The 13244-nt window shown below is 42.4% G+C and overlaps 1 protein-coding gene across 2 annotated transcripts; it reads right to left on the bottom strand.

Moving 5' to 3' along the window:
- Positions 1-834: 834 nt before the first annotated feature.
- kars1 (lysyl-tRNA synthetase 1) lies at positions 835-10129 on the bottom strand. Of its 2 annotated transcripts, XM_088614349.1 has the most exons (15): positions 9972-10116; positions 8842-9018; positions 8042-8186; positions 7460-7625; positions 6923-7016; positions 5829-6015; positions 5244-5369; positions 4731-4850; positions 4122-4284; positions 3561-3734; positions 3207-3292; positions 2868-2953; positions 2312-2438; positions 1662-1805; positions 835-1078 (listed from the first exon to the last, which is right to left on the bottom strand). In XM_088614349.1, the coding sequence occupies exons 2-15, from the start codon at positions 8979-8981 to the stop codon at positions 1004-1006; spliced, it is 1833 nt and encodes a 610-aa protein (XP_088470475.1). In that variant the 5' UTR covers positions 8982-9018; positions 9972-10116; the 3' UTR covers positions 835-1003. The 2 variants fall into 2 exon arrangements, with proteins under 2 accessions (XP_088470475.1, XP_088470476.1); XM_088614350.1 differs by lacking the exon at positions 8842-9018 and having other exon boundaries at positions 9972-10129.
- Positions 10130-13244: the final 3115 nt, after the last annotated feature.

Below are 13244 nucleotides of genomic sequence, written 5' to 3'. Positions count from 1 at the left end.
TGTGCTCACACATGGGTTCTACAACATGGTGACCTTTGAATCATTTCCATGCAATGCTGACTCTAATGCCTGTGGTAAACTGGCACTCGAGGGCTGGACTCGCCAAAACCTGCTCTAGAATCAGACAAACTTTTTTACCAGTGGATCCCTCTAGTAAGAAAACCTAAGGGATCACAAGGGATCCCTATGAGCTCATAATCTGATTATCTCATTATTTGAGTTTAATTCGATCAGCTTCTTCAAGCTCTTCAGATGCTGGTGTGTTAAAGAGACCTAGAATATCTGCAGACACACTGGCCTTCCAGAACCAGATTGGGGATCACTGTATAAAACAGCGAAGAGAGGAAGTGCAGATTAGGATTAGAAGGACACATCACGAAATAACATAGTAAAGTCCAATGCCTTTAAGAATTTAAACCTATTGCACACTATAGCTGTAGATATATGTAGAATTTAGAAATGATTAAGAAAAAAATGTTTCAATCAAGAAGGTACACTTGTCTGCAATCAAAACATTTAAATACCCAATTCCAGCATCACACTAAAGAACGCATTAAAAGAGTTCATGTTTTAAAGTATGCATTATTCTTTCAGAATTCATGATGTAAACATTTATTATTCCGTTAGAATTCATGATGTCAAGAATTCATCATTCTTTTTCTATCTTCAACACTGCAGTGAGAATCTCAGCCAAATCTCTGTCATCCATAGATTTGCAACCAGTTTAGTTCTGTGCCACATTTTGTTTTGCCCGTCAAAATCCTCTGTTCACGTCAGACACGGGTCAGGCGTTCAGAAAATTCAGAAAACCTCAAAAAACAAAACCCCCCAAAATTTCCAATCTTTGTATCATTTATTCAGTTGTTAAAGTAAAAACCAGTCCCTTTCCTTAATCTTAAAACAGCCATTAAAGGATGTGCCAACATGAAACTTTGACATGAACAGACTCATCCGGTCCCTGCAGTGATCTCTCTGCAGGTAAAAATTATCAGACGTTGCTCTGCTACACTGACGTTCCTTCAGCGGGGGGCACAGGCTTGTTGTCATCTGGTTTCATGGCCGGGAAAAGCAGCACTTCCTGCAAAAAAAACAGTGTCCGAGTGAGACGCTGCATAGTAGCTCTGAGCACTACAGGGTACAGCACATCTGCCCTGCTTGAAATGCATTGGATCACAGCCTTACAGTTCTGCTCCTTAAATAAATCGGACAGGAATACGCTAAACATCTCACTTTTCTTTTGACAGAATGACAAAATTTAAGAAAGTCTTACTCTACACTGTATTTAGAATGCAAATTCATTAACTATACAGTCATGGTAGATCATTTACAAGAGCTGGGCGATGGTTTCAGTGCCCAGTGTGGCCAATACTGTTATACTCTTAAATAAGGTACTTTACCCTGATTACTCCAGTCCACCCAGCTACAAAATGGGACAGCTGCTATGCTAGCCCTGCAATGGGTTTCACATTCTCTCTGTCCACCGAACACTGCAGAATTCAGGATCAAATCTGGCCTTTATCTAGTACCAGCATTAAAATGAAAGCATGTGTAAAAGAAACTTTGCATAGTGATCAGAGCTGTTGTTCAGCGTGGGCCAGTCGTGTACATTTGACTGACTACACAAGTTTTCAGATCTGCTTCTGTCAGGCTCACCACCTCACCTTGATGTTGTTGGAGTCCGTGAGGAACATGGCGAGCCGGTCGATGCCCATGCCCCAGCCCGCGGTGGGAGGCAGCCCATACTCCAGAGCCGTGCAGAACGTCTCGTCAATGAACATGGCCTCATCGTCGCCCTCTGCCTTTGCCTGGGGGGAAGTGGATGAACAATGACTTGGCATTCATTCGTTCACTGAAATACACTACTGACATCTCGTTGGTTCTGAGAAACAAATACCAGAAGAAAACAAGGAACTGGCGGAAAAGGAGCTGTAACACTAATCTGTCAGGGCTCTACTCCTTTTTTAACTTAGCAGCATGATGTAAATGTAACAAAAAATAATGATCATGCACGCAATAACCTAAGGATACAACTTTGTCATTGAATAAATATCTTTCCATGTATTTTCTAAGTGCTTCATCCAATTCAGGGCCGTGGGGGGGTGGAGCCTATCCCAGCAAAGGACAGGCGACAAGTGGGGTACACACTGGACAGGATGCCAGTCCATCGCCAGACAGAGCTGAATTGAACTCGGGGTCCCTGCACTGCAAGGCAACAACGCTAACGCTAACAGCAACTCTTGAATAAATACACAGGAAGTAAGATTATATCCAACACCTTGGGGCTCTCTCAGTATAAAGGGTCACGACTCACCTTGGCTTGCTGTTCAAACAGCTCCCGCTGTCTGACTGGGTCATTTAACTCAGTGTAGGCATTACAGATCTCCTTCTTCATTACGAAGAGCTCAAATCGCTCCGTCAGCCCCTTCTGAGATCGGTGCCTGACAGCAAAGAGAAAGATATTGCCACGTGCCTGGGGGCTACAGTAGCTGTACTACTGTGGATTATAACAGACATTGAGCATTCTGTATCATTTAGCTAATACTGCAACCAGGGTCACACACAGAGCACGCATCTGGCTTGCACAGGCCAGCAGCTCAGCAACTTTGCTACACAGGATTTGACTTCTGCAAGGTACCTTGAGTCATTATTACCGTTTTTCAGATCAGCAGAGCATAAACGTTTCACTGTCTCAAACAATAATAGAAATAAGAATAAGATCTGTTTCTGTCACTGGGTGTCTTCAAACTTGTGTTTCTCTGTAGGATTAAAACTCATGTTGGGGAAAAAAATAAAAATTCAAAACGGCCATGAGAGTGGGGATCAGATCTCGTCCCACCGAGGCTGGGTTCCTTGATAGATTAACTCACCATTTAGCCAGAGGGCTCATGATCTGAGGGTGGTCACAAATGAAGGTGGGGTTGATACAGGTCACTTCTAAGAAGTCTCCAACCAGCTGGGAAACAGTCCAGACTCAATGTCAGCAACAGGTATATAAAGCACCTTCCAGTTAAATTCACAATTTATTAGCAAAAAATATTACCCCCCCCTCCCCCAACAGAGATGAACTTGTGAAATTACAAATATAACAAGATCAATGAGGAGATTGGGATAAAGTGAACTAATATGCCTCTCCTCATCACTACGGAGGGTATATTGTCAAAGAAGAGCAACGGTTATATAATATCACAAAGGCTATAAATATCTACCTTATCGAGGAGGCGGGCTGTAGTTCTGGGCGAAGGGCACTCCACTCCTTTCTGGATACACAGCTCATCTAAGAATTTACGGGTCTCTGTTGGGTGATGTAAAAATTTTAGTTTAACTTAGGTGAGATGGACCAGACATCTGACTACCATACATCCTCACACCACAAATGATGCTTAAAGCTCTGGAAAGTGCTGTACAAAACAGCTGTCGACAGGCAATCTGTAAGATGCTAATATGATGAAAAAAATTAGCATGAATAAATCCCTATGCGCCACTTTATTGGAGAGTCCTGATCCAGGGAACAGCAAGAGCAGGGGTAGCAGAAAAAGCAGCAGGGCGGCTGCTGTCCTCACCGTCACTGTCGAACGTGTCAGGAGAAGGGAATTTGACCCCCATCTGCTTCTCCAGATCATGCACCATGCTGACCCTTCTGAATGGGGGAGTGAAGTCAATCTCATAAGCCTGGCCTTCTGGACCGTCAGGGTGGTATGTGACTTTATACCCCCCAGTGATGTGCTTAACCATTCCTGAGGGAGAGACAGGGAGACACTGACCTTGAGCAGCCGAGCAACAACACTTTCATAGTTTCCCATTGAATTTAAAATGAGGTCTAAAAAAAAAATCAAGAACTTTCCTCATGCTTCAAAAGCTGTAAGTTAATTGCCGTCTCACCTCCAATGCATGGAGAATGAAACAACTGTGTCAACCAAAGTGTTTCTACACAAAAAGGCATTCTAAAAGCGTTTTTAACCCTCATCTGCAAGAAGACAGATCACTTCTAATATAGTTTCAAGCGACGCCCAGCTGGAGAACAAACCCTGCTTAGGGGCCTCCCATTTCACTAAATCACAATGTATTGTGAGCTACCAGTTCTGGCAACACCTCCTCTATCTGTTACCTGTTGAGTCACTAACCTGAGAGCAGCTTCTCTGTAATCTCCATCAGATCTTGGTAGTCTGCGTAGGCCATATAGAACTCACAGGTGGTGAACTCTGGATTATGCGTGAGGTCGATGCCCTCGTTTCTGAACTGCCTCCCAATCTCATACACCCGGTCCATCCCTCCGACCACAAGCATCTGCGGGGAAAACAGAATGAGATACTGGGGGGTGAGGACGGGTTTCAGGACAAACCGAAGAGGCCCATGTTGCACCGTTGGAGGTGGACACACTGTAGAAAAGGCAAGGCATGAGGAGCTATTCCTTTAAAATATTTTAAAAGGTATCTAAATTGTCCCGTGTTTTAAGAATGTATGGTGAATGTGTAATATCTATAGATGGATGATATCTAAAACATACAGCAACCTTAATTCATTCTTTTCTGAATACTGACAGTTCCCAAGAGAAATCTGTTTGGGTCAGCACTGTTCCCAGGGCAAAGATAGGTTTCCTACACAAACTGAAATATTATAATAACAGGTTTAATGTTGCATGTACAGTATGCATGTGCTGAGCAGAAAGCATCTGGTTATTAGTCTCCCATGCCAGGGGCAGTCAGGCTGAGGACACCAACAGAAAGCACTACCTTGTGGTAGAGCTCAGGGGCGATCCGCATGTACAGGTTCATGTCCAGCTCGTTATGATAGGTGATGAAGGGCCGAGCCACAGCGCCCCCAGGGATCAGATTCATCATTGGCGTCTCGATCTGTCAGAAAGAGGCCTGTCAGCAACACACTTTCACACGCCTTCTCCTGATCATCCCTCCATATCACTATCACACATGCCTTCATTGTCAAAATACTTACAAATGCAGATTGTAGATTCTAGTCATTGAATCATTGGATCAGCTCAAGAAAGTAGGCCTTTCACTTTTTCCTGTATCAGATGCTGCAACATCCACTAACCACAGAAAGGTTGAATCAACCTAAAATGACTGTTTGCATCATCTTGCCAATTTTCTGATTTTTTTCTGCTCTAAGGTTTTCAGTGGCTTTCGGAATGCAACTTCTGCTTTTACTGTATTCTGAGAGGAAGTGAGCTGCGTGTTCTCCACAGTGGTCTGTAAAAGCAGTCGGCGTCGCCTGCTGGGAGCCCTCACCTCCAGGAAGCCCAGCTGGTCCAGGAAGCTGCGCAGGTAGGTGATGATCTTGGCACGCGTGATGAACTTCTGCCGCACAAAGTCATTCAGGATGAGATCTAGATAGCGCTGACGGTACCGAGTTTCCTTGGAGAAGAGGGACAACAACATCAAAGAGGGCAGAAACACGGTCTTGAAACCACAACAATTCTCTCCAGTCACTGAAAGTGGACCCTCGCTGATTTAAGGCGCGATGATAGAAGACTACCATTTCTTTGTGTGAAGGTTAAGAAGGAATCTCAGTTCAAACCAAGTTTCAATGACAGCATTTTGCATACCACTCTTTCAAAAAGACTTGGAATTTTAAAGTTGCAACAATCACCATCTGATGCACTGCAGAATATTAGCATAAAAACTTTCTGCATCCAAGATACAATAAACACTGAAAACTACAACACACACATTCGCACACACCTTCTATACCCTGACTCTTCTCTGCAATCACGATGTAAGAACATGAGGAGGCTTGACTGCTCTCTGTGCTACAGGGAATTTACTCCAGTGAGCAAGGCGCCGCGGAGAGTCAGGCGCCTCACTCGAGCTCACCTTGTCCTTGAGGCCGAAGTGCAGGTGAGGCAGCATGTGCAGGCAGGGGGACAACAGCGTCATCTCGACGGGGATAATGCTCAGCTCCCCCTTCTTCGTCTTCCCTGGGTTGCCGCGCACCCCGATGATGTCGCCGCGCCGCAGCTTCGCGTTGATGTGTACAAACTCCTCCTCCGACTTATAGTTCCTGCCGGGAAGCAAAGCCGGGATGCAATGACTGACAACCCATGGGTGTTTGGGGAAAAAAAAAAGCCCGAGATGCACACTGACCTCTGGTCTATTCTCTTATCTTACAACACCTCATTACTGCTTTCATTTTTTTTTTAATGAAACGAAATGAGTTCAAATATGCTGTAGCACTGCGAACAGCCCAGGAGAACAGAAAGCGAACTCGGATGGACAGAGAGAGGTCCAAGCCTGCCTGTCAGTAAATTAGACAGAGAAACGTGTCTGGGGGGAGGAAAACTCCTACCAGCTGCTGGGTGCCAAGATGACAAGCGAAGAGCAAAAAAAAGCAACAGTGTGAAAGCAAATATTAATAGGAACTGAGAATTTGCTTTGTCTAATTGGGAAGCAGAACAGCATGGGGTGATGCAATTAGTGGATACCACAAGAATCTCTGCTAGATCTGTGAATATGAAAAATGTAATTATGTAACAAAAACAGGTTATTTAGTATTCACATTGCTGATATATTTTCATTTATAATGCCACGTGATAATGTGACTTGACTTGTTTCAGCACGAGTCATGTTTAGATATCTGCACAAGATCCAGTAAGGAGAATGGGCCAATGGCCTCTTCTCATCTGTAGTTGTTCTTGTGTTTCAAAAATCACAGTGATTAAGCTACACAAAAAAAAGAGAGGCTTTGGTTTTAATTTGAGACGATTCAGGAGCAGGGGTTAAAAAGATCAGAAAAGGGAAGGCTTGGTTATTTCTGTGTCAGGATGTAGATCCCACTTAACTGAACAGCCTAGGTGTCCAGGGTGCCATAAAGCCAAGAAGACATTTAGTGAAGATATCTGCTGTGTGATCAGTGTGACCTGCAGGCTGCACTGGTAGTCTCTCTGAAACAGGCGCCAATGCAGACATACCTAGAGTTTGCCATCACCTGCAGCTTCACCCCCTCTCCTCGCAGGTCGTAGAACAGCAGCTTGGCCCCTGACGCTCGCTTGGCATGGACACGCCCTGCACAACAAAGCCAGTCAACGCCACAGGCCTGCACCTCGTCCACACTAGAGACACGCAGCTCCTGCAGGAGGACTTCCCTCCTGTACAGTTCGGAGGACAGTGAAAAAGAATGCCTTTACTGCAAGGCATGGTCTTTCCATAACTCAGGAATGCTTATCCCTGAATGCCCGAGCAAACAGGATTGGTGTGACACTTTGACTTCCAGAGCATACAACAATTAAGATAAATATCAATTGTTTCTAAAACACTCAACCCAGCCCCCCCCCCCACCCCCACATAAAATTGTTTTAAGGTGGACAGTGTCTTAAACTGTACTGTTAATCACAGCAAAAAATGCCACTATTTTAGTGACACCTTAAAAACAATAAATACAAGTAAACATGGAGCATTAAATACGCAGTCATGGATCTGCACTGCCTTATCAAAGACGTCTTCTTTACCAGATACATTGAGAACGACATCTGTCAGCTGGTCTCCAGGCTGCAGGTGTGAGTACTTCTCAATAAACTCGGTGAGAGACAGGTCCACATGGAACTTGTGAGGGTACGGGTCCTCTGGTCCGCCTTTCAGTGACTGGATGGCCTGAGTGCGGATCTTGAAGTATTGCTACAAAGAGAGGTAGGGTCATTCACATGTCCACTGCACAGGCTGAGCAAGCAAACTGGAATCATATTCTGAAAAAGATCTAATGTCTGCAGTGAATCATGATGGCAATAACAGGTAAAGAACAAGGGCAAAGTCCTACTGTAACTCCACTAAGGTATTGCTTTCATGTTAGAAGTGCTCTGCAATAACAAAGTGTAAAATACCCTTACACTGTATTCACCCGACCGCGGGTTGTACATACTGCATGTTATGCTCATCATAACTATAATAAGTCTCCTGTCAACTTTAGGACAGTTCACAAAAACAGCCTTTTCCTCCAGAAATCGTGCCAATTCAGGCATTTTGAAAAACACTGTTATCAGGCAAACTAACTCTGATGTTGCCAGTGCGAAAGGAAAAGATGCTCTTCAGCTCACATTAGGATCAAGCGTCTCCTCCTCAGAGCCATACAGGTTCTGATCTTTCTTCTCTCCTGACTCCTTCTTCTGCTCCGTTTGTTCTCTGGCCTTGAGATCCTTCTCTGCTGCCTTCTTCTCCGCCTTGAGTCGCCTCTTCAGTTCACTAAGGAGACAACAAGGACACGTCAGTGTACAGGTGAAGCAGCACTGCACTGGAAGCAGAGTAAAAGCCCACATTATTATCAAACCTGCATGAAAAGCCAGAGAGATGTATTTAATGGCTGTGAACAGAAGCCTGGAGATACAAACCTTCAAAGAAACCGTCATTTATTATAAAGGTACATCAATTACATGGACAAATGTGGTTAACCTAAAAAAAAAATTCAAAGAAATGAAATCATCTAGACACTTTCAGAACCGATTCACAGGTGCCCAGTATAGAATGTTACACTATTGATTTTCAAAAACATTTTAAGAATTAAGACAAACCAAGCCTCAGCATCCACTTGTGCATTAGTTTTCTTACACTTTCAGAAGAGCACAATTAAATAGTTTCAGATAGAAACAAAATCAGATAACAGGGGAAAAGTACTTCATAAAACCAGTAACAAATGTGTCTGTCACAGGAAGAAAACTACAATTCCCACTTCGTAACAGCTGTGAGGACTAAATTAAAGCATGAAGAGTTTTGGGGATAGTTTGTCTAGCTTGGCATGAAGATGTGAAGGACTTTGTTTCATGCAAGTCCATCATTAGCCTCTCTTGAGGATGAGAAAAGGTTGGTTGTTTTTCTCAAAATTAAAGGAAAAGCCACCAACCTTTTGTCACCTCGACATCGATTTCCCTGGAAGAGCGAAGGGAAGGCGGCTGTGCTGGGGTGAGCAAATTTTGCCCTCTGACCCCTGACCCCAAAGGCTTGGAACACCTGCTGCCTAGCAGCTCTGACCATGGAAAGCATGGTGAACACGGAGTGTTACTCCAGCTACAGCACAGACCTGGAGAGACAGACACACACAGTCACACGCTACAATTCAAGAGTGTGTCTCTAGCGCACTGAACCCAACACTGAGAAGCCACAGGATGTTCACTCGCCCAACTAATACATTTTCTTAACAGGGTCATGTTGACAAGCTTTAATCAACAAAACGTTAATTGTGAGTGACAAGAAGGGACCGATATGTGCTATGGAACTCTGAGACTAACGGTGATCCGCTGTTAACTCAATCCTCTTTGTGCGTATGTAAAAATAAACTTTGCTGAGCTCTGCGGGGACACCATCTGTGAGAACAGTAAATAAATATCAAAGTTATTTACAGTTGATTGCTAGAGCTCATCTATTTAACCCATCATGTCCTCCAGCTTGCCATGCTTGCAGGTATTTTCCTTGATCAATTCTATTGCTTGCTTGCTTGCTTAAAAACAAATGTTCTTGTATAAAACGTTATTATGTTCCGAGGGATTTGGGTATACATTTTCACACGTCAGTAGATTACAGCTTGAATTATAGCCGCTCATTAAGTTTTATTTCTTAACATTTGCTCAAAAGACAATGTAAATGTAAATGTAGTCGCCTCCACATGGGTAAGTCAATGTGACTAAAACTATTTCGTCATCCCTTCGCAATGCTTAATGGGATATGGCGTTTACGTTGCGCCAGGCTTACATCTGAAACAGAACGTAACAAGAAGTGAAAACTACAAATCCCACAAAGGCAAACTGCCTCGCCAACGAATGCCTTTACTCGATTTCCCATCATGCAGTCTGAGGCCTTACTTGACTCAATCACGTCAAGTTGCGACTAATATAGCCTCACCGGCCGGGCAGAAAAATATTTGGGGGAAATCAGAAAAAACAACCCTAATGCACTAAATAAAATAAAAAAAAACAATTTTCTCAGACCATTATTAAACATGCAGGTATAATAAGGGACAAATGTCTAATTGCTTACCTTTTGCTGATTTTATTCTCTCCATCAGCTACCACCGCGTCCGCCATCTTCTCTCAGATCGCCTGCTGAAAGGGCAGCTTCCGGGCTGAGGCAGCCCCTTCAGGACGTGTAAGGAAGGCGCTGAGCGAGGCGGGTTGTTTTTGAGAAAGGACCGCCCCGTTACTGGTGTGTCCTCAAGTACCGTGAAGAAGTTAGCAAAAACACCATAGGACACAATTACCCCTCCAGGCCTGGTTGGTTACCGTTTTATCAAACAAATCTGACTTTGCGTAAAAGCCAGAACTACAACTCTTGACAACTGATAGCTACGAAACTAAAAACAACAACATTGTTTTTGGTGGACGGCGACTGATAACGTATTTTAACAGACTCGAATTTACAAAGTGCTGTTATTTTAAATAGCTAGGATGATTTAAAACCTTCTGTTAGATTTGTTTTGCTAACAATTTAGTTTTTGTAAGTACTACTCATGTGTAATACTAATTCATCTTAATAAACCGTATTGGATGCTAAATGTTGCAGCAAACATAAATATATCTGAAGAAATGGTTTTAATTAAATAAATTTGATAAAAACAATAAAAGCATTAGCAGGAATGTTGGTGCGTACTGTACTTGACTTGAAAGTAATCACAGTATGACACACATTTGTGTACCAGCAGCCATATCACCCTGCAACTCACAACTGGCAACCCACTGAAGTTAAGCAGGTGTGAGCCTGGGCAGTACTTGGATGGGAGACTTCCTGGGGAAAAACTAAGATCTCTGCTGGAAGAGGTGTTAGTGGGTGGGGGTCGCTCACTCTGTGGTCTATGTGGGTCCTAATGCCTAATGCTGAAGCTCTACAATGTATTCCAACTTAATAGCCCTGGAGGGGGAGGAAGAAGAAACATAAAAATATTTAAGTGAGGAAACATTATTTAAATTATGGAGATGACATCCTGAAGAGAATGAGCAAAATTATTCCATCAGGACTTTAAAGTTCATGAGAACTGTTTATATGTTAATAGTTGGAATAAAACAGTTATGGCATATCACAAATATCTAAAGTGTTTGAGCAGAAGCATAGTCAGAAGTAGACTGCATGTCACTCATAAGCATCAAGTCCAGTCAACTCCATGAACCTTTGAAGTTCCTCCTTTTCAATTTACCGTCTTTCAGTTATTCATCTTTTGCTGGCATTGTACGGAAGAAAAACATGAAAAACCATGTTTTTTTTCCATTGTTTTTATAACACATCATTCTTTTGAGTTCCAGAATAAATTAATATACAATAAACATCTAAATTTAAAAAAAAGTCTTTTTTGCAAACATTTTGAAGTCATATAATATTGTTCAAGAAAGGCAAGACATGTATGTAGTAGGTGATGTGACAAGCAGGAATTATTGGAAGGAAAGACTAAAATTAAAGAACGAAATGAATATGACTTAACACAGGAAGATATAACTATTTCAGAACAAGCACCTGGTTCATGGGTCCTTTGCTGGTCTTACTAAAATAATACATTTCCTGCGGTTTTAAAATGCAAGGTCTTTTTACAGAAGTCCTCAAAATGATGTACCATTGAAGGAGCTGTAAAAAAATAAGGGTTATTGTTTTAAGTTACCTGTGTTTTATTTTTAAAGACTGGAATCTCATCAAACTTCTTCCATCTCAACAACCTTTCTTTTGCTTTAAGTCACCTGTCCCTTGGTTTTTCTTTTATTTATTGAATAGACAACCCTTCCGTAGCGAGTACCTGAAGCGAGGACTTCCAGAAATTAATTTGTCCCCCCCAGTAATGTTGGCAGCCCCTGAGTTCTTAGAAAATCTTTTCTGAAGATAAAGCATGTCTGGTTCAAATACTTTGACTGAAAGATCGGACTTTTCTGTTACAAATCACAATTAAATTGTTTTTTCAGAAACTGCTTCCACACCACTGCAGAGGTGACTGCTTTCAGTTTACAGTGAAATTATTTTCTGCTCGCAATGTGTGTTGATATTTTTTTATATGTATGAGAATACACTGGATTTTTAGAAATCTACTTCAGTTCACTTAACTGTATAACAGAATTGCATATTATTTGGTAGTGCGTTTTTACTATCAGATATAGCTATAATATTAATTCGGAATCATTTACATTTTCAAAACCTGTAAATCACACATTTGGAAAAATACAGATTTTTAGTGAACCGGAAGTACTTGATCCTCACATTAACACGCCTTCTTAAACTAAAGATCAGAGTAATATTTAAATATTTATTCGGACAATAATTTCTGATATATTCCTGTTCTAAAATTCTTGAAGATTTTACGTAATTCACTTTAATAGCCAAAAGTAATCAACGGTATAACCAAAATAAACACGATTGTACGATTGTCACACCAGCTTGTTACTACTAAAACAGACCAACAGATGGCGTATACTGCAGCGTATTATGGCTAGATTTAAAATGTCCTGTCTTCATGGCCTGCTTCGTGAGAAGGTACGTATACTGCTGTTCAGGATATATACATATAGAAGGCGGAAGGCTACTCCGTACTTTGTAACCTCAACAGATTGTTTTAAAAACCCAAGAAGAATTTACAAATTATTTTAGTAGTAATTTCACATGGTATATAAGCTATGAATAAGTTCTTTTGCAATTATTATTATTGCTTACACTTATATAGCGCTTTTCTGGACACTCCACTCAAAGCGCTTTACAGGTAATGGGGATCCCCTCCACCACCAATGTGCAGCCCCACCTGGATGATAGTGCGCCATAGTGCGCCAGAACACTCACCAGTGTCAGTGGGGAGGAGAGCAGAGTAATGAAGCCAATTCATAGAGGGGGATTATTAGGAGGTAAGGGCCAATTGGAAATTTGGCCAGGACGCCGGGGTTACACCCCTACTCTTTTCAAGATGAGGACCTCGGTTTTACGTCTCATCCGAAGGACGGCACCTGTTTACAGTATAGTGTCCCCATCACTATACTGGGGCATTAGAACCCACATGGACCACAGGGTGAGCGCCCCCTGCTGGCCCCACTAACACCTCTTCCAGCAGCAACCTTAGTTTTTCCCAGGAGGTCTCCCATCCAGGTAGTGACCAGGCTCACACTTGCTTAGCTTCAGTGGGTTGCCAGTTGTGAGTTGCAGGGCGATATGGCTGCTGGCCATATCAACTCAACTCCTCAATTGTCTTCTACCTTGTGTCCAAACCCATTCATACGCTTCCGTGTTCTTTTATTCAAGAATGAAAAGCAAGTTAAAATTCCAACTAATGGCTTACAACTTTTGTTAACGTCT

This window comes from Lepisosteus platostomus, chromosome 20 (genome assembly GCF_059453375.1).
Source record: "Lepisosteus platostomus isolate fLepPlt1 chromosome 20, fLepPlt1.hap1, whole genome shotgun sequence".
NCBI classification, from domain to species: Eukaryota; Metazoa; Chordata; class Actinopteri; order Semionotiformes; family Lepisosteidae; genus Lepisosteus; species Lepisosteus platostomus.
The sequence above is the reverse complement of the archived record's forward strand: the minus strand, read 5'-3'. Positions and strand labels throughout refer to the sequence as shown.

Bases quoted from the DNA above. Each gene is read 5' to 3' on its own strand.
- kars1 (XM_088614349.1), bottom strand. From the start codon at position 8,981: ATGCTTTCCATGGTCAGAGCTGCTAGGCAGCAGGTGTTCCAAGCCTTT. The intron at 6,016-6,922 runs GTATGTCTGCAT...GCTTCCCGGCAG, and splicing joins CAGGTGATGGCAAACTCTAG to GAACTATAAGTCGGAGGAGG. The intron at 3,735-4,121 runs GTTAGTGACTCA...TCTCTCCCTCAG, and splicing joins TACAGAGAAGCTGCTCTCAG to GAATGGTTAAGCACATCACT.